We start from the raw sequence: 21535 nt of genomic DNA, 5'->3' as shown, positions 1-21535 counted from the left end.
ATCATGATACATCGCCTTCTTCATTTCCTCATATGTTGCATATTGTGGAACCAATAAACCCTCTCTCAGAGTTTGACAGTGATCTTTGCCACAATCTTAGTAGTCTGGTGGAGATCCTGAAACTCTCACGCCAACTACTATACCTCAATCACCGGTGCAAACTCAGCTTGGAACCTAGTCGAGAAATCATCCCAAGACATGGAATCAACTGCTTTATCACCAACCTCACGTCCTCCCTTCTCCCACCAATCCTGTGCCCCGTCCTTCAATAGGCAGGAAGAATATCTGACCTCTGCTTCCTCAGGGCAGAAACTCATCCTAAATGTGTTAACCATATCTGCTAACCACCCCTACTAGTAACAAGGTCCCTCTCCCCATAGAATGTAGGAGCTCTGCACACACGGAACTCACGGAAAGAAAGAGTGTGAGCTCCAATGATGGTCGTAACCTCAGCAAGGATCGAGCCCAAGCGCTCATCCAAGATCTCCAAAATTCTCTCCTTGACCGAACCAAAGATCACAGGAGTCTGCTCTAAAACACCACAGTAAATCTCTGACGAGATGAACTCTAGCATCTGCTCACTAATCGGCTCAGTACCTGCACTTGAACCGGAACCAAAACCATACCCTCTTTCCTGGGTGCTCATCACTAAACTTAAGTACAACCTACAAATGATCAGAACATACCCAATAATTCTCTTCCCATAAGCTTCCTAGATTCTCCAAGACTCTCCCTGATTCGAGTATGGATCCTGTGCTTTCAATAGTACAGGCCCAATACTACCTTCCCCACCTATCCATACTTTTCTCAAGAATCATCATGAATCCTCTAAGTCACCTTCTCAAACTGGTGCACCCAAAAACTCACTAAACAGCGCAACAAAACCCACTGAAGCAATCCCTAGGCTTTCCTAGATTCCCCGACCTCACCTTGCCATCAGTTGCCGAAGAACTCCTCATAATGCCAGTCACCCACCTCATGAATACATGCATATTCACTTAGTAGCTAACTCCCATTACCTAAGAGTTCCACAAAGCACAAAGCAAGCAACATTCGAGCAGTAACACTCCAATCCATAGAATGATCATAGAACATTCAGCCCACACCACAACTCATAATAGAGATTTCCACCCTTATTGTCGGGTGCCTTATGCATGCAAATTATATACAGAACAAGATCAAATAGATTGTTGAATAAAATAATCTACCCTATAACCACAACCAGACAAGGAACATGAAATAAGGCCAATCAATTATTCTAGGGCTATAAGATCCTAATCGTATACAATTTTCAAGACATACACTTAGCAATTACTGATTCCAATATATATCCCTATTCCAGCATAGCATCCAATACTCCCAAGGCGACAAGGAATGATATTGCCATATTTATACATAGTTTTAGGCAATATTGATCTACATTTTACTTACTATTTTGGTTATTTACACAGAATTATGGTACTTATAAGGATAAATTGTTATGTGCAGCCAAATAGAAGTATTTTCGAAGAAAGGGACCAGAAGTGACAATACTTGGAACTTTGGGGGGATTGAAGAAAAAAAGAACGGAAATAACCCAAAAGACGTACTCACGACGTGAAGAGTTCATGGTTCACGACGTGAGTAGAGAGTTTTAGGAGATAAGCATCCGGGTGAAGGAATCCTTGCCGAACACGATTATCTCGAGTTCACAACGTGAGACTTACATTCTCACGACGTGAACGGGAAATTTCAAGATATTATAAATACCTTTCCCTATTACGATTTGGGAGACTTTTGGCTGAAGGAAGAGGTTCCAGAGGACGATTTACAACAGAAGTAAGGTTCTGGAAGAAGGGTTATCAACACCAAAAGAGTGAAGGTCCATAATTAGTTTACTTGTTTGATACTTATGAACATGTTTTCTTATTTGAGTTGTGTTTATGTGTTAGTTGCTATTATGAGCAGCTGAATCTAGTTACTCTTGTCTAGCTAGATGAAGCTTCTAACTTATGAATAGCATAATTTTATATGGATTTATTTAGTTGGTGATTTGCTTGTGTTTGATTTATTGTTACCTAGCATGCTTATGTTTGTTGCTTTAGTTGCTTAAATTCATGTTAGGTGCAGCTTAGTGACCATTAACTGCATGAACTTGATAACCTAGTAATTTAGTGAACATTGAATTGCTAAAGCTAGGATCAACCAAAATCTTAGTTAGGAATTGAAGTAATTAATTTTGTTGTGCTAGAGAACATAGATTATGACCATAATTGTGTTTGCATGATAAATCTTACATAGCATATTCATAAACATAATTGGTTCTGTGTTTAATTGTGTGTGACCATACGTAGTTTTACATGAATTAATTAACAATTGGTAAATTTAGACTTAAATTACTAATATAATAACAACCAACTTAATAATCCATAATCATTAGCTAGCCATAAGGACGAAGTGGATTCAAACTAGATAAGAGTATTTTTAATTATTGATTGAATTTGAGTTAAGTTAGTCTGATCTTGCAAAATTAGATAACAACCCTTTTTAGCTTGTTAATAATTAGATTAATTTAGTAGTAAATAGATTAATTAATAACACCGTTCCCTGTGATCGACACCCAACTTACCCAAGCTATATTGTAATCTGACTAGGTACACTGCTTACAAGTACATAGTTAGTCTAAGTTTGTTAGGTTATAAATATTAAAATTAGTGGGTACTTCCGTGCACATCAAGGAATCACATATCAGGCCAATTTATCACTGACTAATCAGCACCAACATGCGAGTCTACCAGTTCATACAATAGACATACAAAGGCATCTCTCCTAGCATTCTATTATGCAAAAGGTAGGAGGATATTTAATTTCTCTTACTTAAAATCGCACATGGCTCTTTTTCTCCTGACCAACAACACCCATTACCAATCACTAAAGATTGGGAAATTGACTTGCAACTGAGTTCTATTATAGCTCATTGTTGGGTTTCTGAGGCTAATCAGTTGGTTCTAGAATTGTTGGTCTCTTGGTGTAATCACCCAGTAGAGGAGGCTACTTGGGAATCCTATGATCTGTTGGCAGAACAATTTCCTACATTCCGCCTTGAGGACAAGCCATTTTATCGGAGGGAAGTAATGATAAAGGCATAATTAAAGTATATGAGAGAAGAAAGAAACATGTCATAACTACAAAATATGGGCCAACTGAATTTTGTTCTTGGGCTTAAGTTGGATCCACTTGGTCAGGAAGTTAGCGGTAATTTGAAAATGTGGAGAGGAGTTACTATGCCTAATTGTTAGCATGAAGATGAAAGGATGAGGAGCTATTAAATGTCATGGGTTAATAAAAGCATGCTTTTCTCATTCTAGTTTTTCATTATCAATTGGAGACATTGCCCCTCTCAAATCGAGCTACTTATTTCAGTTCCAATCAAAATTGTCTACTTAAATTTTAGATCTTATCATAATGAATTGAGGACTTGATAGTGAAGAACCGTTGATTAGGTCAATATAAAACTCTTTTGGATTATTTAGTGCTATTGATTCTTGTAGTTAGAGCATACATTGGCGTTCTTTATATTTTTAGTCTATAGCTAATTAGCTTGGTGAACTTTGAGATGGTCTACGAACAAGGTTTTTTTGTTAAATCTAAATCTTGATTTTGATTTTTTTGAGTATTCAGATTTCAATAAGGATATGTATATGTTTTATGATTTTTAATTCAGATTTTATGTAGCTCATCGTTGGAAAGATCGTTGTCCGAAGTGGCAGTGGAGGAGTCTGGAAACAAAGAGAAGAATGGATGGGGTGGGTATATGTGTTTATGGTATGGGTATGTAGGGTGGGGGTACTTTTCTTTTGTGTAAAAATCTTTTAAAATAAAATATAAAAGACATAAAAATTATTTTATATGGGTCAATAGTCAACCAGAAACTGAAACCACCAAAACTTATGTGTAATGAAAAGAGTTATGGATAAAACAACTTATCTATCCTAATAAATAAGAATTTTTTTTTGCCACTTGTCTTCTTCTTATTCAATATGTCACATGGCTTTTTCTCATTTTTTCTATTTTTTTTCACATGGCATTTTGTGGTTTTTTTTGCATTTTAAAAACATTTATTACACATGTAAATAAGGAAAATTAGACAATAAATCATGAATTCATATCAACATTAATTGGGCAATAAATCAAGAATTATTATCAACATTAATTAGTCTTTTTCTACTTTCTCCCCTTTAAATGTAAATCCTATGAACTAATTAACATTTTTTGGCATTAAGAACACATAACTCATCTTGGAGGCTTTCACGAGACTGATGATTTTGGAAGTTATAAGGAGATTATTAATATGGAAAGCTTATGTTAAAAATAAAATATTTAATTAAAAAATAAAAGGAAAATATCCAACCATATGACATTCAATTAATGTCTTTATATGAAAGTTATTATGATAATTAATATTTTTAATATGTATGTTTTTTGTGTGTAGACAATAATTTCAAGATAAAGGAAGTAATATAATTTGTTTTTTGTTCTTTTATTGTGGAGACGTATTTTTACTTATATGTACTATTACACTGTTGTTTGCTCAAAATTTTAAATTATTTTATTTATTAAAATTTCCGTCTTTCAAAAAAACCATATAGTACTTTAATTTATATAATCAACATTCGTTTATTTTAAAATAATATAGAAACCATACTTTTATTTCAAGAATATATTAGACATATATAAAATGATTACTGTCACATTTCAAAGAAAATAATTCATTAACGATATGTTTTGCATTGAAAATAAACCAGAGTCAATGACAGTCTTCATAAAAGATGAGATTGTTTTTTAGAAAGTTGTGATTCAAGACACTTCTTTAAAATATGTCGATTATTTTTTTTATTAGTATTGATCGGAAGTATCTACTTATTTATCATTGCAACCGTATTTATTTCAAAATTTTATTTTAAAAATGTTTAATATTTTAAATCTTTATATTTAATTTTTTTAATCAACCCGTATAATACACGGGTCTCACACCTAGTCTTTACTATCTTATAAAACAAATCCCACTATTTCTAAAAATAGATTGAATAAAATAATAATTTTTTTAAGACGTCCAAATCATTAAGTTAATTGTACAACTAATCACTAATAAAATAATATTAAAATTTAAACAAACTCCTATAAATCTTCTCTTCCAAGGTTTTGGTCATTTCATGAATTTTCTTTATTTTTAATATGACATGTTTACTAACACAAACTAATGATTGATTTGAAAATAATCATTCTCCATCGAAAAGAAATTAATTGTCGAAATAAACTATTTGTCGCTCACTGCTTTGCGCGGATAAATGACTAGTGTCTAATGAAAAGAGTTATGGATAATACATACGAAATCTGAGAAACCACACGAACCATTTATATAAGTTATTATTATTATTATTATTATTATTATTATTATTATTAAGCTATACATACTCATTATACTGATTCTATCTCTCTGTAAGTTTTCCGAACGTAAAACACAAAAATAATAATAAGCAAAGCCTAAGAAAATTCAGCTATACTTTTTTCAATTTCAAAAATATTATTACTTAAGTTGATAATAGGATTCAATAGTATTTTTTATTGACCAAGAAACGTGGAGCCCTAAAATGGTTGACACTACGAATGTCATTGTCAGATTAAACCCACATGCATGTGATAGACGTGGAGCGGTCGTGTTCATTAAACTACACGTAACCGATCCTTCTTTTGGCTACCAAACTTGTTTTGGTCAAATGTTTGAATTTTCGAAGAGTGGTATCTTCCTTTTTGCTACCAAACTGGTTTTGTCAAAGATCTGAATATAGCTCCTTTTTTTTAAAATATATCGAAGATCTAATGGTATCTTCTCGTCTTGTTGCTGTTGTATTTTTATGGTGATTGTCCCTACTGCTTCAGTTTATATATATAGTCTTCCCCATTTCTTGTTGTCTTTTCTATATATATACTAGTAGCACGCTTCACAATCTTAGAAGCAGTTCGATTGTTTCTTGAGATTTCTGGAAACAGTTTTGTTTAACAGATGGGGTTTCTGGATCTGTTTTCTGCTGCTTCTACGCCTATTCTCAAAGTTCTGATAATTACTGCACTCGGCTCAATTCTTGCTTTGGATTCTGTTGATATTTTGGGACAAACTGCAAGGAAGCACGTCAATAATGTAAGCTTTTCCCTTTGTTATTACGAATGCTTACGATGATAATTCTCATTCGGTAATTCAAGTTACTCATCGTCATTGTGCGCATAGTTGACTTGTAACTTACCAATGGTCAAATGCTTAGCTTGAATTCCAGACTACCCATGGATGTTACTAATTATGGTTCGAAAGATTTGTCAAATTCGATTGATGTTCTACTTTTGCTGATTATGAACTCATATTCGTGGGTTCAAATTTAAATGCACATGTTCAAGAAAATTTTCAATTTGATTAAAGATTCGATTTTGTATGTTATCAGGGTGTGTTCTTTGTGTCTAATCCAGCACTCGTGGCTAGCAATCTTGCTCAAACAATCACTCTCGAAAGCATCATTTCAATGTAAGTTTTATTTATAGAGTTCTACGTTCTCTGTTTTTCATTTGATTTTCTCTGCTGTTGTTGTCTTTAAAAATGTTTTTCAATTTGATTAACTGTTAAAAACAATGCAGGTGGTTTATGCCTGTCAATATTCTTATTACATTCATATTAGGGGCTGCACTTGGATGGCTGCTTTTGATCATCACAAGACCACCTGAACATCTCAAGGGCCTCATCTTAGGGACCTGTTCAGCAGGTAAATTACCTAAAATACCCTCCTATAAGCTGAATAAAAATTTAAAATTTTGATTTTGAATTACAGGAAACCTGGGAAATTTGCTTTTGATTATCGTCCCAGCTGTATGCAAAGAGAAAGGAAGTCCCTTTGGTGATCCTGATGTTTGTCATGGGTATGCCATGGCGTATGCTTCACTATCTATGGCAGTATGTACTTAATTCTATGGATAATTAGCTTTTCAAACTCGTTAAATTGCCATATTTATATGTTGTAAACAATGTGTTTCATTAGATGGGATCTTTATTTGTTTGGACTTTCGTGTACAACCTACTTCGGGTATTCTCCCAAGATTCTGGTAACAATGTTGTCACAGAAGCAGTAACTGAGCAAGAGGATTTGACTGAAAGCTTGATTCCATTATCTTCATCTACTTTCAACATCAAGAAAAAAACGAAGGTATTGTTTCGCTTTCATTCATGACTGAAGAATATACTTACAAGTTTGACCTTAAATGTCATGCATCAGGTGATGTTATATACAGTGAAGCAACATTTGGGGAACTTTTCAAGAAGGATTAACTTGAAGTCGTTGTTGGCACCTTCAACCACAGCAGCGGTATGCTACTTTTGCCAACCCCTACATGCGTATTATTTAACCTGAAACGTAATACATTGCATAACAATTTTTCTATTATTGTAAAGATTGTAGGCCTCGTTGTTGGAATGGTAGGGCCAATGCGTAGGCTACTAATAGGCACAGATGCTCCTCTTCATGTGATCCAAGATTCTGCATCCTTAGTAGGGTATGATCCTTTTTAGCATGTGTAGATTTTTTGGTTTGTAGATCCTGTTATGAAATGGGACCCACATCGAAAGAAACTAGTCTAACATTAATGGATCCTATTCCCATGTCACAGAGACGCTGCAATCCCGACTATGACATTGATTTTGGGTGCTAACCTCTTACGAGGTAACTAAACTTAGATTAGTTATAAATCGAGTTTTTTTATGTATTCAATTGCTTGAAATTAGTGTTTAGTAGACATAATTTGCATTTTGTAGGTTTGAAGGGATCATCTCGTGTCTCGTTACCAATTGTGTTTGGAATCGTAGCAGTTCGGTTAGTTTTGTTGCCACTTGTTGGCATTTTAATCGTGAAAGGAGCGATTTACTTGGGCTTAGTGCATCCAGATCCTCTTTATGTCTATGTTCTTTTACTACAGTTTGCGGTTCCACCATCCATGAACATTGGTATGAGAGTAGAAGTTGTGAAATTTGTTAGACATGTTCATCTTGGATTTTTTATGACAAGTTGTGAAATTTGTTGATATTATAGGTACGATAACACAATTATTTGGAGCTGGTGAAAGTGAATGTTCGGTGATTATGATGTGGTCGTATGGTTTGGCGTCGGTCTCACTTACCGTTTGGTCGATGTTCTTCATGTGGCTCGTGGCTTGATTTGTTTCGGTTCAACAACTCAAACATAGAAATATCAAAGAGGTGCACGAAGCAATGCAATTGCGTGCATTACACCAAATCCAGTCAAAATACAAAATCTTTGATTATTTTTTTAATGGTCAATAAAATAGCTCGACTTGGAGTTCGTAAGGCTCAATTCGAATTCTTTTTTAGGTCTCTTTAACCCCATGTTATATGTAAAGCTATCTATGTAATTAAGGGTGGAAATTTTGCAAACTTTTGTCAAGTTATTGGGGCTCAATCACACTTGAGCTCGTTTCGGTTAGATTTTGTCAAGCTCCTTAAGCATGTTTGTTTAAATGAGCAACATTTAGTGAAAACTTTCAAACTATTCGAGCTCCATTGAGCTCAAATTTTGTTGGAATTTTTGTTAGTGGGCTTTATTTTGTATTGGGTTTTATATTAGCCCATTAGCTAGGAAACTCTAATTAGTTGGTCTATAAATTATGTTTTTTTCATTTATTGTATCTAGTACTTTTCATTTGATAATAATACGAAACCCAAACCGTTTTATGTTTTGTTAGTTTTCATGGTATCAAAGTTAGGTTGATCTTCTGTATTTTTTGTTTTTGGGGCGAGTGGTAGCAGACACGACGTTGCGCGGATCGAACTACTGATTGTTGCTGCTCGTTTCTGTATTCTGGTTGGTTTAATTTGTTTGTTTTGTTGATTTCAAGGGGTTTCGTTCCACATGTTGGTTTTGTTGATTTCGAGTTATTGATTATTGATGTTGTTATTTGTATTTACTGTTGTTTTGATTATTCTTGTTTGACTATTATTGAAATATGGCCCTGAGAGATGATTTTATTCGGTCCATTAGTATCCAACTTGATGATAAGAACTATGCCTATTGGAGTTATGTTATGAAGAATTTCTTGCGCGACAAGACTATGTGGGGAATTGTTACAGGTGAAAAGAAGAAACCAACAGATGAAAAATGCTGAGAATTATGCAGCCTTACTGGATTCATAGGAGATTGATAACTCCAAGATCAGTACTTGTATTAATAATTATGTTATCTAGTCTATTGGTACTCAGTTAGCGAAGTATGATACAACAAAGAAGGTTTAGGATCACTTGGCTAGGCTATATACTTAGTCTAACTTTGCAAAGCAGTATCTGATATTCGAGCCCTCCAACAGAATAATCTCAGTGTTCAGGAATTTTATGCGGCTATGTTGAATTTGTGGGATTATTTGGCTCTTACAGAACCTGATGTGTTGAAGGCTTTTAAGCCTTATATTGATAGAAGGGAAGAGAAACGTTTGGTTCAGTTCTTGATGACATTACGTTCAAATTTGAAGGCTTTCGTGGATTAATCTTGCATCGCACACCTCTTCCCACTGTTGATTCGGTTGTTCACGAGTTGATTGCTGAAGAAACTCGTATCAAGTCTCATGTTGACAAAGGTCCCAAGAAAGCTACTCCTGCTATATTTGTTGTTCCACAACAACCTCAGTCTTCAAACTCCTCAAAGTTGCATTTGACGAGTGTGCTTTCTGTAAGAAGAAGAACCATTGATCTTGGAGTTATCAGTCTCCCATGAATCCAGTAAGGCTACATAATTCTCAGCCTTTTCATCTGTTGGTTTCTTCTTTTATCTCAAACTAAGTATATTTCAGACTTGTTTGAATGCGCACAACTCACGGATAATGTTACAGTTGATACGCCTATAGAGAGTAATGCAAAGTATTCTCCAACTTATGGTGTCCCCTTATCAGATACAAACATTTATCGTACCATTGTAGGGAGTTTGGTTTACCTGACTGTCACTAGATCGGATATTGATCATGCAGTTCATGTGGTTGGCCAGTTTGTCATTGCCCCTTCTACTATTCATTAGGGAGTCGTTCTTCGTATTTTGAGATATCTTCGTGGTACTCAGTTTCTCACCCTTGTGTTTCCATCTACATCCTCTCTTGAGTTGTGTGCCTATAGTAACGCTAATTAGGATAGTGATATTTATGATCATAAGTCCACTACTAGGTATTGTGTTTTTCTTGGTGATTCATTGATATCATGGAAGAGTAAGAAACAACATGATGTCTCTTGTTCTTCTACAAAATTTGAGTATCGAGCCATGGCTATCACTACTTGTGAGATTGTTTGGTTGAGATAGCTTCTTGCAGATATGGGTGTTCACATCTCTCAGCCTACCCCTTTGTATTATGACAAAGAGAGTGCGATAATGATTTCCAAGCATTCAGTGTTTCATGAGCACACAAAACACATTGAGATTGATTGTCACTTCACACGACATCATCTCCAGAAAGGAACTATCTACATTCCTTATGTTCCTTCCACCTTGTAGATTGCTGATATTCTTACGAAGCCTTTGACTGCTCTTGGATTTCATTTTTTGTGTGACAAACTCTTAATGCTTATTATTGTTGCATTGTAAGTTGGAGGGGGATGTTAACCTAATTAGATTTTAGGCTTTATTTTGTATTTGATTTTATATTAGCCCATTAGCTAAGAAACCCTAACTATCTAGTCTATATATTATGTCTTTTCCTTTCATGTACTTCTCATTTGATAATAATATGAAACCCTAGTCGTTCTATGTTTGGTTAGTTTTCATTTTTCACAACTCAAAAATCTATCACTTACCGATCAATGAATCAACTTCCATTCAAGGCGTGTACATTTTGTAAACCAACACTCTGCAACCTCCTCCTCTCTAGTCTATGCTTCTCATTGGTCTTTTACGAGGCCAATTGTGTACAAATTCAATTTCTCTATCTTCACCACCTTGTTGTGTGTGTGTGTGTGTATGTATATATATATATATATATATATATATATATATATATATATATATATGTGTGTGTGTGTGTGTGTGTTGGATTATTCGTGAGATGAACTACATTGTATTTTGATTGTCACAATAAAGAATGCTCTTTTTCTTTCCTAACTGTGATAGGAATTCATTCAGAAAAGTAATCTCTTTGTAAACTTTTGCAATGACCATGACAAGTATTATGCTTTTATAGTTGAACGAGAAACACTTTTCTTAAATATAGACATCTAACTAATTAATGTACCCCTGATAGTGAACACATAATCTATATAATTCCCTGAATTTTAATATCCACTAAAGTGTGAATATGAAAATCTTTCCTATGCGCTTTCCTTGAATTAGACATTAACCTACTATCAATCCCCGCCACATAAGAAATGTCTAGCCTCGTATATACCACAACATACATCAAGTTGCCTATTGCCAATGCAAAAGGAAGTCTAGTCATCTCTTCATTGTCCTCTTTTGTTTGTGATAATTATTTTTTAGGCTTAAGTTAACTTCCCAGAGGTTTATTTATGGCTTTAGCATGTCATGTTGAGTTTATCAAACACTTTCTTGATGTACTTCTCTTGAGAAAGTTTTATAGCGTCTCAGACACTATCTTTAACTACAATCATGTGAAGTATTTGTCTAGCTCATCTCAAGTTCTTGAGAGAAATATATCTTCAACCTGTTGAGTTCTTGCATGTCTATTAAGCCATAAATATGTCATTAACGTGTAGCAACGAGATAATATTGGAGGAAGCAAACTTCTTCACAAGCAATCATGATCCTTCTCAAATCTCCTATAACCATTCCTCTAAGTACCATGATCTTGGTTCTCTCTCAATAATCTATATAGGATTTTCATTGGTTTTCATACCATAATTTCCTTTCCAATTATCTAACAAATTTATGGTTATTCCATACACATGTCTTTACGAAGATCTTCATATAAGATAACTTTCATTACATCTTGAAGTTGTTGATCTAGATGTAGGTCTTATGCAACCACAATACTCAAGATTGATTTAATTGTTGTCATCTTCATGACTGAAGATAATATCTCATTGTAATCAACATTAATTTTATGATGAAAATCCATAACCACCAATTTGGACTTGTATCTCTTGCTTCCATCAAGCTTATTCTTTACCTTGAATACCCACTTGTTCTATGGTATTTTCTTTCCTACTAGTAAGTGTGTCAAGGATCAAGTCTGATTCCTATCAAATTAACACATCTCATTCTCCATAATTTTCTTCCTTAAATCCTATGGATAAGACCATGGCTCACCATTCTTAATTAATAACAAATAATTTATTGATAGATAGTATCTAGATAGAGACGCTCTCTCTCTCTCTCTCTCTCTCTCTATCTCTCTCTCTCTTTCTCTCATGGATATTCTAATAGTATGGTATCTTGAATCTACTTCATATGCAGCCTCGACATCTTACCTCCCACTATCCTATGTTATCCCACTAGCTACATAACTCACTGAAAATAGATAAAGATCTTACTGAAGATCTCTCTCATTTGTCATATCTCTCTTTAACATTGACACCAAAGATTGCACTAAATCACGCTCATACTCCCAACTTCCTCTATCCCTCTCTATGTATCGGTTTTTATCTCTACTCTTGCCATTTCGGTGCATTCTTATTATCAAAATGGGAACCTAAGACCAAAAGGTACACTCCCCATACTTTCATTCTACCAACTCAACGCCATGTTATTTCGCACCACTCTTCCCTCACCTATGAAATAGTCTCCCCTCAATACATCTCAATTTTAATACTAAATACTACTATATTAAATAACTGAAAAAAAAACACAAAAGGAAAAGTAGGAAGGGTTTGGGTGTAATGGAATTCTACAAGTAGGGGAAAAGTGTGGTGAATTTAAAGGACGGAATGGTGTTACTATAACCACCACGATGGTGCCACATCACCCATACCGCACCTCATGGTGTCCTTGGAAATAGGTGTACAATGTCATAACTAATTGGTATAACTTTGGGAATAATAACAAAGTTCTTTTAGGGTTGGCCTCAAGAGCTAAAAGAGTTAGAATATATATTAAGGGAAGAGATATATAGTTTATTAATTTTTCGTAGGTTGATAAATTAATTTGAAAATAATTTGGGTTGATTTGGAATTAATTACAATTAATTTGGTATTAATTAGAAGTACATGGACTGAATGTTAATTATTTAAAAGTTAAATAACTAGAATATTATGAACCCTAGGAGAGGACGGAAATCTGCTAGGGATTATCCCTAGTGATTTTTGAATTCTTCCATTTGTGGAAGGAGGTGGAAATTGTTTTGAATTGAATAAAATAAGGATTCAAATTTGGTATTTATCCTTATTAGGTTTCTTTTCCACCAAGTCACCTTTAGCTATAAAAACCCCTCCAGCTTCCTCATATTTCCATCCATTGCCTCCTCATATTTCCATCCATTGTCTGCTCAATTTCGATATTGGCTTTTATCTTTTCTCTTCTTGAAATATAGTGGACTACTCTTAGGACCATCAATTTCAAGTTCTAGCATTTAACCTTTTGGGTATGACACTTTAGAGGCATTCTACTTTGCATGCTTATCCTTCCTAAAGCTTCAAGAAATTCAACAACCATAAGGTTTCTTCAAGAAAATTCGATTTTGCAAAAGGTTAGTATTTCTTGACTATATTTTTTTTCATATTATTAGACTATAGATCCTTGTATGGTTTAGATCTTAACTTGCCTTAGAATAAATTTTGTAGTTTACGCTACTTATGGATTTGTTCTTTGTTAGGATTAATGAAACTCAATAGGTGCATGTATGTTGTTTGTTCTAATCCCAGAATACCAAAATATCAATGTTTTAAAAACCAGTTCGAATCGGCCGATCGAATCAGGAATCGGAAATGAGAGTAGTTCAAAAACGACTAGTTTTATGCCAATTTTTAGAATGGATCGAACCGAATGGTTTCTTCAAAAACCAGATTGAACCAGTGTGAAAGAATCGGTAAAAACTCGTTTGAATCGGATTATTGGACATTGATAGTTGGATTCCACTGAGCATGTTAAAAACAACGCATTTCCAAAGCAAATTGAAAAGCTCGATCGATGAGATTATCTAGAGTGTACACAACTCGAAGGGTGATGATGCACACCAGTAGTACCTAGTAGTACCCGATACAAGTTCGATGCACACTAGAATATGACGTTGATCTTCTCAACTTGAAGACTCATACTATTGAAAATAGGTATCCAATGTCATAACGGATTGATATAACTTTGAGAATAATAACAAAGTCATTTTTGGATTGCCCTTAAAAGCTAAAATAGTTAGAAAAGAATTTGAGAGAATGAGACTAATAGTTTATTAATTCATTACAAGTTAATAAATTAATTAGAAACTAGTTGAAATAATTAGAACTAATTTGGAATTATTTGGATTCATTTAAAAGGTACAAATGTTGAATGTTAATTGTTCAATAGTTGAGCAAAACGAACATTCTGGATAATCCATAGATGTGGACGGTTTTGAGTGCTTCTAAAAGGCTTCCAGAATCTTTCCATGTAACAGATAAGGATAAGGATTTGAATCAGGATTAAATTTGATTATTTAATCGATTCAAATCAGGTTTATCTATAAGTTACCAAAACTATATAAAGACCCCTCTAGGCTACCAAAAATCGGATCCTACTCTCCCCAAGGTTGGAATTATCGGATTTCATAACCGTTCTCCTCTCTCTTAAAATTTCTAGGGCTTTAATCTTTTGGATATGAGCCATTAGAGGCATTCCTACTTTGGGTACTAGATCTTCCAAGAGTGACAAGGGAACTCAAGATCTTCAAGGATTCACAAGTATATACGATTATACTTGAAATGTTAGTAAATCTCTCCCTTTTGATAGTTTAAATTCATAGTTTTGAAAGTACGTTGTTATAATATTAAAATCTAGATCTATGGTGCATGTACATTTAGGGTTTATACTGAATGCTCCATTGCCTAGTCTTCGTGTATAGATGCTTAGAAAACCCATCACATATTTCTCAACTCTTATGTATATGACTTTATAATATAGTTGATTGTGATAAGGATTTATATTTGTGAATGTGTAATTCTTGGTTATATATATATATATATATATATATATATATATATATATATATATATATATATATATATATATATATATATATATATATATATATAAAATCAGGTTGAACCGATTATTCTCTAATTGTGAAGTTCTAGATGAATCATATAAACTTATTGTCGTTTGATTTGTGGATATTGCACGTTTTCCCATATTCTAGGTTAAATGAAATCAAGGTGTTAGATTGTTCTCCTAATAAAATCTTATCTTTAATGAGGTATTAGTAGGAAAACATATTAGGTTACCTTTCGGGTCAATAGTAACAATTTCAATGTAGGTTAGGCTATCGGGATTGGGAGGGGGAGTGGTCTGACGTGGCCACCTTCAACCTCACCACCACGTTAACCATGCTCCTCAACCACCACCACATGCGTGGTTTTAACGTACGAGAGAGAGAGAGAGAGAGAGAGAGAGAGAGAGAGAGAGAGAGAAAAGTGATGCAACGTAGCCGAAACCACGAAACTTCACATTGACGCTCATGATGCCTAGCCGAGGATGGTGTTCGCACACTCCGTTTCCACGTTCACTCCAATTAGCCTTTACTAACTTACAAATAGCATCTATTCAAAGTGAGATGTCTTTTCCAAAGCAATCCTATTCTTAGCTGAGGACCAAAAATACTGTTTGCAAACAAACAAGAGTTTGATAAAAAAAAAGATGTGGAAAAGTTTATGGTATTACAATCACAATTTTCTATTATCAGTGGACCATAAAATGAAATAATAAGAACATTTATAATCATGAAAATGATGAACATGTGTAATCAATGGAAGATAAACACAATTCATATATTTCTTAAATTTGAGTACATAGATGATGTTAATTTTACTATATTTATACCCAAACTTCCCTAAGTTCACTCTTTATGTATGACAAGATATTTAAAGTCATGCAACGATTTATTCAACTGGAAGTATTCTTAGTTGAAAATATTTGAAACCGATTTGAGGACGAGAAAAATGATCATTTTAGAGTAATTAATATTTGTTTTGTTGTTATTACTATTTAAATGTTAAATAAAATAAATATTTACTGTTAAATTGACTATTGTATTTATTAATAATATTTTGTTTCTATTAAGACAAATTTAAACTAATAAATAGAAGTTATATAAGGTGATATGACATAGGATCAATATCATTACATTCCTATCAATTGTCTTACTATTTACTATACTTTGACATAATAAGTTAATAACCAACAATTTTGTTGTTTTTGTTTACCCTATAATGTAAAAAGGCATAGGTTAAGGAATAAATACGCTAAATATTACTCATTTATGAATTTTAAAATCTATAAAAAGATTTGAGTATTCTATAAAGTTAAAATAAATTGGTTTATATCTTTATCATGTACCACATGAATTATATCATTCAAGGAAAACGTAATCACATTGTAACACTACTAAGATTAGGTATTTTACTTCTATAAAATATTAAATTGATTTATATCTTGTAGTGAAACGAATTAATGAATTTAAGCCATTTACAATCAAGAGGGCAACAAACAAACCATACATAGTTACATACTAATATTATAGAAAAAAAATAAATAAATCCCAATATCAGGAAAGTAACATCAAAAACCGCCACAACCGCCTCCACCACATCCTCCACCGCCACATCCACCGCCACCATCCGACACGATATCGCCGATCAAAAGTCCACCCAGTGCTCCACCTAGCAAACCGGCTCCTAACCCCATACCAAGTTTATTCTTCTTCGGAGGCTGCTGAACTGCCGCCGGATACCCATATCCCTGCTGCGGAGGATATCCACCGTACCCTGGCGGCGGTGGCGGAGGGTAACCACCATAACCCGGTTGTTGCTGGTGTTGGTACGCATATCCAGGATATCCAGTAGCGGCAGGGGCCTGCTGGTAATACCGACCTGCTGCCTCATACGGCGGCGCATACGCGGCACTAGATCCAACCGCCATACCGGGAGGATAAGCCATGACGGGCTCCTCCGCCTTACCGGAAAACTTCTCCCCAAATTTATACGAAAAACTAAGAAACCCATTCGGCTTCCCGGAATGCTTCCTCACCTGATAAGTACTCACAAGCTGCTGAGTCGACGCGCCTTCCAAGAGCTCTTTAACCGGCACACGAACTTCTCCCAAATTCTTATCACTGAACGTCCCGACGGCCTTGATCTCGACGACGAGTGTCAGGCGGTTCTGTAAGCCGGCGGCTTCGTCGACTGTAAACTTCATGGGGAAGTTCCAGGTAGGGTTGGAACCTCCATCTTTGTCAACATGGGTTTTAAGCTTTTGTTTGTTGGTGGTGCCGGAGATGTAAGCTACGGCGTAGACGTCTGGTTTCCCGGTGAGAGAAGGTTTCTTGATCCCCTTTGCTGAGATGAGTGTCAGGTCTAAAGTTCTGTAATTCATGGTTGATTGTTGGAAGTAGAGATTGGGGTGGGGTGGATTTATATAGGGTTTGTGTAAACCGACTTTGGGAGAAAGGAAACAGCAAGGAAGGTGACGAAAGAATGATCTTAGCGATTAAGTATATAATAACTGTCAACTGCGAACCTTGTTCGCATGAAACTGCAATAAACGGTTCAACTGTTCCAACTAGGATTTGAAACCGAGTTGAGGCCGTGTGGGTTTTGTTTTGATGGAAATTAGTAACTTTAGGGAAAATTCAGAAAAAGCTTTACATTTTCGGTCTTTTCATTTCACTAGTTTTATAGTTTTATAGAGTAGATTACAAAAATAGTCATAGGTATGTTGATTTTTGTGGCTTACAGGACAAATATCTTCGTATAAATGGTAACGTGTATCTACCTTTTTAATGAATATTTTACATTTTTTATTATTTATTCTAATAGTTTTATAATTAGAAAAAAAGACTCACTCATCAGCACCCACCATTGCCGGTGATTCTCTTCCCGGGCCAGACAAACTATCATCTTCGGTTACTCTCAATTCAAGAATTTGAAGAACTATTTTGACATATACATACCAAAATCAAAATTGAATAGAAAGGATTTAGTGTTTGATTGTTTTTTCCGAGGTAAAATATATGTAGTCTGCGGATTACATCTTCAAACTTTTACAATAGAAGAGAACCAATCGTCTAGAGTTTGTAAGAAGAAAATTATTTGTTTTTTAACGTTTGTTGGTTACTAAATACTGATTTTTAAACTTAAAAGAGTTTTTCAGTATTAAATTTTAAATACTTCTAGTTTTATAATATTGAAAGGTTTTATCAAAATCAAATTTCTTTAAATTTCAATTCATATAAGAGATTCAATATTTAAATTATACGGGCCTTTTACTTTAGTCAATATTTTCTCTAAAAAAAAATCTTTTTCTTAATTTATTTTTATTACTTTATTATAAATAGGTAGCAAATCTAGATGAAATTTTATTTATTATCATATAACATTTTTATTTTTCATAACCAACTTCTTATATTTTTTATTGTGACATTATATTGTGATTAATGTGTCTCCTAAATTATTTTGTATTTTAATGACAATAGGATAATATAGGTCATATTTTAAACAGTATGTCGTAATATAAAAGAATGAAAGTAAATTGTATGAATTAACAGATACATTTGATATTTATTTTATTTCGTTGTAGTTAAAATGGAGAAATAAAAAAAAAAAAACATTCGATCAAAAAGTGTTATTATCCGAAGAGGTTAGAAAAAAGGGGCATTGTAACAAAAAAAAAAATATTAATGTTTGAAGAGGTTACAAGAAACAAGCATTCAAACAATAAAAAGAGACATTCGATTTTTGTTAAGAAATTGTGTTTTTTAAGTTAAAAGATGTCTGAAGAGGTTAAAAGACTCTAGTTAACATTTGCGTCAAAAGCTAATGTATGTGCTTAGTATGTGCGACGCAAACAAAACATGTCAAAAAGATATGTAGACAAAAAAGATAGCTTAGCCATAGGGAGTTTATGTCGGTGATGAACAAGAAGAAAGAAGATAAAGTGGGAAGGAAAATGTAGAGACACTTCGACTTGGAAGATCCATCCTCATTCCAAATTGGTGATCAACTAGAGAGAGATGGTGTGATGAAGCAGCTTTAACTTTAGGTTTTCAGATCTGTAACTAGTTTAGGGAAGGTAAACATAGATGGAGATTCGTTACAAATCAAGTGTTGGTGAAGGGATGAGGAGTGAAGGGTGGTCGACGACGTTAATGACCAAAGGAGTAGAGAAGGGTGGTCAGGGGAAGGAAGGATGGTTAACAGTGTTGGTGATCAGATGAGGACGTAAGGGTGTTCAATGTTGTCTACAATCCCATAAAAGTAATAATGTTAGGTTTTAGTGAAGGAGTGATCAGAAGAGAGAGAGAGAGAGAGAGAGAGAGAGAGAGAGAGAGTATTACGACGAAGAGGGGGTGGGTTGGGGTTGTGAATAGTATATATTTTTTCTAATTATTAAATTAATGGAATAAATATTTAAAATGTAAATATTAATTTAAAAGTGTATGATAGTTATCGCAGGATCTTAACCAAAAGCAAACCACGTAAAAAAGACTATTTTTACAAGTTAAAATATTTTTGGATTGTACCCACTAAAACAATAAACCATATGGACCATTTTGCAATTTGCTCGATTTTTAACTATAAAACTGATTACAAGGTTACAAGTGTTTATAATAATTTTTTACAAACATAAGGTTACCGATTCTCACAGTCATCGTCATGTTGTGGATCACATCAAAATTCTTTGTGGTTTTCATCATCTCACCTTTTTTACGCTTTCCCATATTTTCTTCGACCACTACTTGAAACGTCTTAATTTTCAAGGCAAAACTTTTAATTTTTATCTTAAGTAAAAGTAGCCATTTTCATAAAGTAATATCATAAAACCATTTGTTCCAAAAGTTTACACCCCAAAATTCAAAGTATGATCATTAATGTGGAATCACAAAATACAAAAGTTGTCGATGTGTGTACAGTCACACATTCGCCCTCGATGATCATCTGAAGTACTTGAAACATTTAATCCACAAATGTAAGCTAAAGATTAGTCAGTTCCCCAAAATACCATACATCACAATATACATACAAGCATACAAACATTGGCCTTCAATCCATGACTGGTCCTCCCAACTCGCCTGTAGCATAAAGTTGGTTCGCATCTGGCCTTCAGTGTAATGTTGGTTTGCTCAAGTATCTTGGCCTACCATACAAAGAAAGACCACCCTCAACCCACCACAAGATATGTTGACATATACAAAAAACAGACAAACAAACAATCCAACATCACAAGCAACTTTCTAAACTAGTCCACACGTCTAACAGCTTACTACAACATGTTCACATCATATAAGGGGCTAATACTCTACTTTACGCTACAACTAGCATATCACCAAATGTGTAACGACATGATTTTTCAAATAAATTTTTTATTTTTAATTAAACAAACCACATGTCATTTTATATAAAACACCATAATAGTCAACAAAGTTTTCTAAACATCATATCAAATCCAGGATCCACAATCATAGATCAATGTCCCGAGTGTATGTCAATCACGTCGGTGCCTTCCCGCGATCCTTTGAGGTACCTGAAACACATAACACATAACACGGTAAACACGAATGCTTAGTGAGTTCCTCAAAAGACCACATGCATATAAATTAGCCACTCGAGGCTATAGATCTATGATGCCTTCCGGCCAATGTGTCTCAGTGGACCTTCCGGCTCCACAACTCGGGTAGACCTTCCGGCCCTACCCTGATGACCTTCCGGTCCTGCTCTGTTGACCTTCCGGCCCAACTCTGTTGCCTTCCGGCCCAACTCTGTTGACCTTCCAGTCCAAGCCCTCTCGACCTTCCGGTCCGAACCAGGCAACTCATAACATAGCATATCACATCAAACATATATCACATATCATACATAAGCACATACGACCTTCCGATCACATATAATTACCACTCTAGGTAAGGTATAGTGAGAAGACTCACCTCAAACTATCTCGGAATAATCTCGAACTCTAATCTCTGGTCTAGCCTCCGTCTAATACACATAAACAAAAATTCTTACTGAATAACAGCACTCATTAAGCTAGACCACCCCCTAGGCTCTCACAGAAGGGTAAAAGACCATTTTACCCCTTCTTGAATCCAAAAGTCCCTTTGTTGACCGGACCCTAAAAGTCAACAAAAGTCAACGTCTGCGAGTACGCTGCGCGTACCAGATTCCTACGCTGGGCGTACTCGTCCACTACGCTGATATCGGGCTGATTGAACCCTACGCCCCGCGTATTGGGATTTACGCTCAACGTACATCCCAATTTCACTATTTCTTCACTTATGGTCTTAATCAGTTATGAACTTGGCTCAAAATGCAGATCTGGACCCCTTACAGCCTCCTAAT

At 34.6% G+C, this 21535-nt stretch overlaps 2 protein-coding genes across 4 annotated transcripts; one reads left to right on the top strand and one right to left on the bottom strand.

Annotated features, from left to right (window-relative positions):
- The first annotated feature begins 5728 nt into the window (after positions 1-5728).
- On the top strand, positions 5729-8769 carry LOC111916009 (protein PIN-LIKES 3). 3 transcript variants are annotated; one of them, XM_023911649.3, is made up of 11 exons: positions 5729-5862; positions 6031-6178; positions 6474-6553; positions 6664-6788; positions 6855-6976; positions 7062-7226; positions 7296-7385; positions 7472-7572; positions 7687-7739; positions 7832-8020; positions 8106-8769. In XM_023911649.3, the coding sequence occupies exons 2-11, from the start codon at positions 6044-6046 to the stop codon at positions 8228-8230; spliced, it is 1185 nt and encodes a 394-aa protein (XP_023767417.1). In that variant the 5' UTR covers positions 5729-5862; positions 6031-6043; the 3' UTR covers positions 8231-8769. The 3 variants fall into 3 exon arrangements, with proteins under 3 accessions (XP_023767417.1, XP_023767416.1, XP_042755171.1); XM_023911648.3 differs by having other exon boundaries at positions 5764-5897; XM_042899237.2 differs by lacking the exon at positions 5729-5862 and having other exon boundaries at positions 5904-6178.
- Positions 8770-16602: 7833 nt separating this feature from the next.
- LOC111916010 (protein SRC2) lies at positions 16603-17837 on the bottom strand. Its single transcript, XM_023911650.3, has one exon. The coding sequence runs from the start codon at positions 17574-17576 to the stop codon at positions 16764-16766; it is 813 nt and encodes a 270-aa protein (XP_023767418.1). The 5' UTR covers positions 17577-17837; the 3' UTR covers positions 16603-16763.
- Between the last annotated feature and the right edge of the window lie 3698 nt (positions 17838-21535).

Source organism: Lactuca sativa, chromosome 2 (assembly GCF_002870075.4).
Source record: "Lactuca sativa cultivar Salinas chromosome 2, Lsat_Salinas_v11, whole genome shotgun sequence".
Taxonomy (NCBI): Eukaryota; Viridiplantae; Streptophyta; class Magnoliopsida; order Asterales; family Asteraceae; genus Lactuca; species Lactuca sativa.
This window is presented reverse-complemented; position numbering and strand designations above follow the sequence as displayed.

Coding starts and splice junctions, on each gene's coding strand:
- LOC111916010 (XM_023911650.3), bottom strand. CDS start 17,576: ATGAATTACAGAACTTTAGACCTGACACTCATCTCAGCAAAGGGGATC.
- LOC111916009 (XM_023911649.3), top strand. CDS start 6,044: ATGGGGTTTCTGGATCTGTTTTCTGCTGCTTCTACGCCTATTCTCAAA. Junction 7,227..7,295: donor ACATCAAGAAAAAAACGAAG/GTATTGTTTCGC, acceptor GTCATGCATCAG/GTGATGTTATATACAGTGAA. Junction 7,740..7,831: donor GGGTGCTAACCTCTTACGAG/GTAACTAAACTT, acceptor TGCATTTTGTAG/GTTTGAAGGGATCATCTCGT.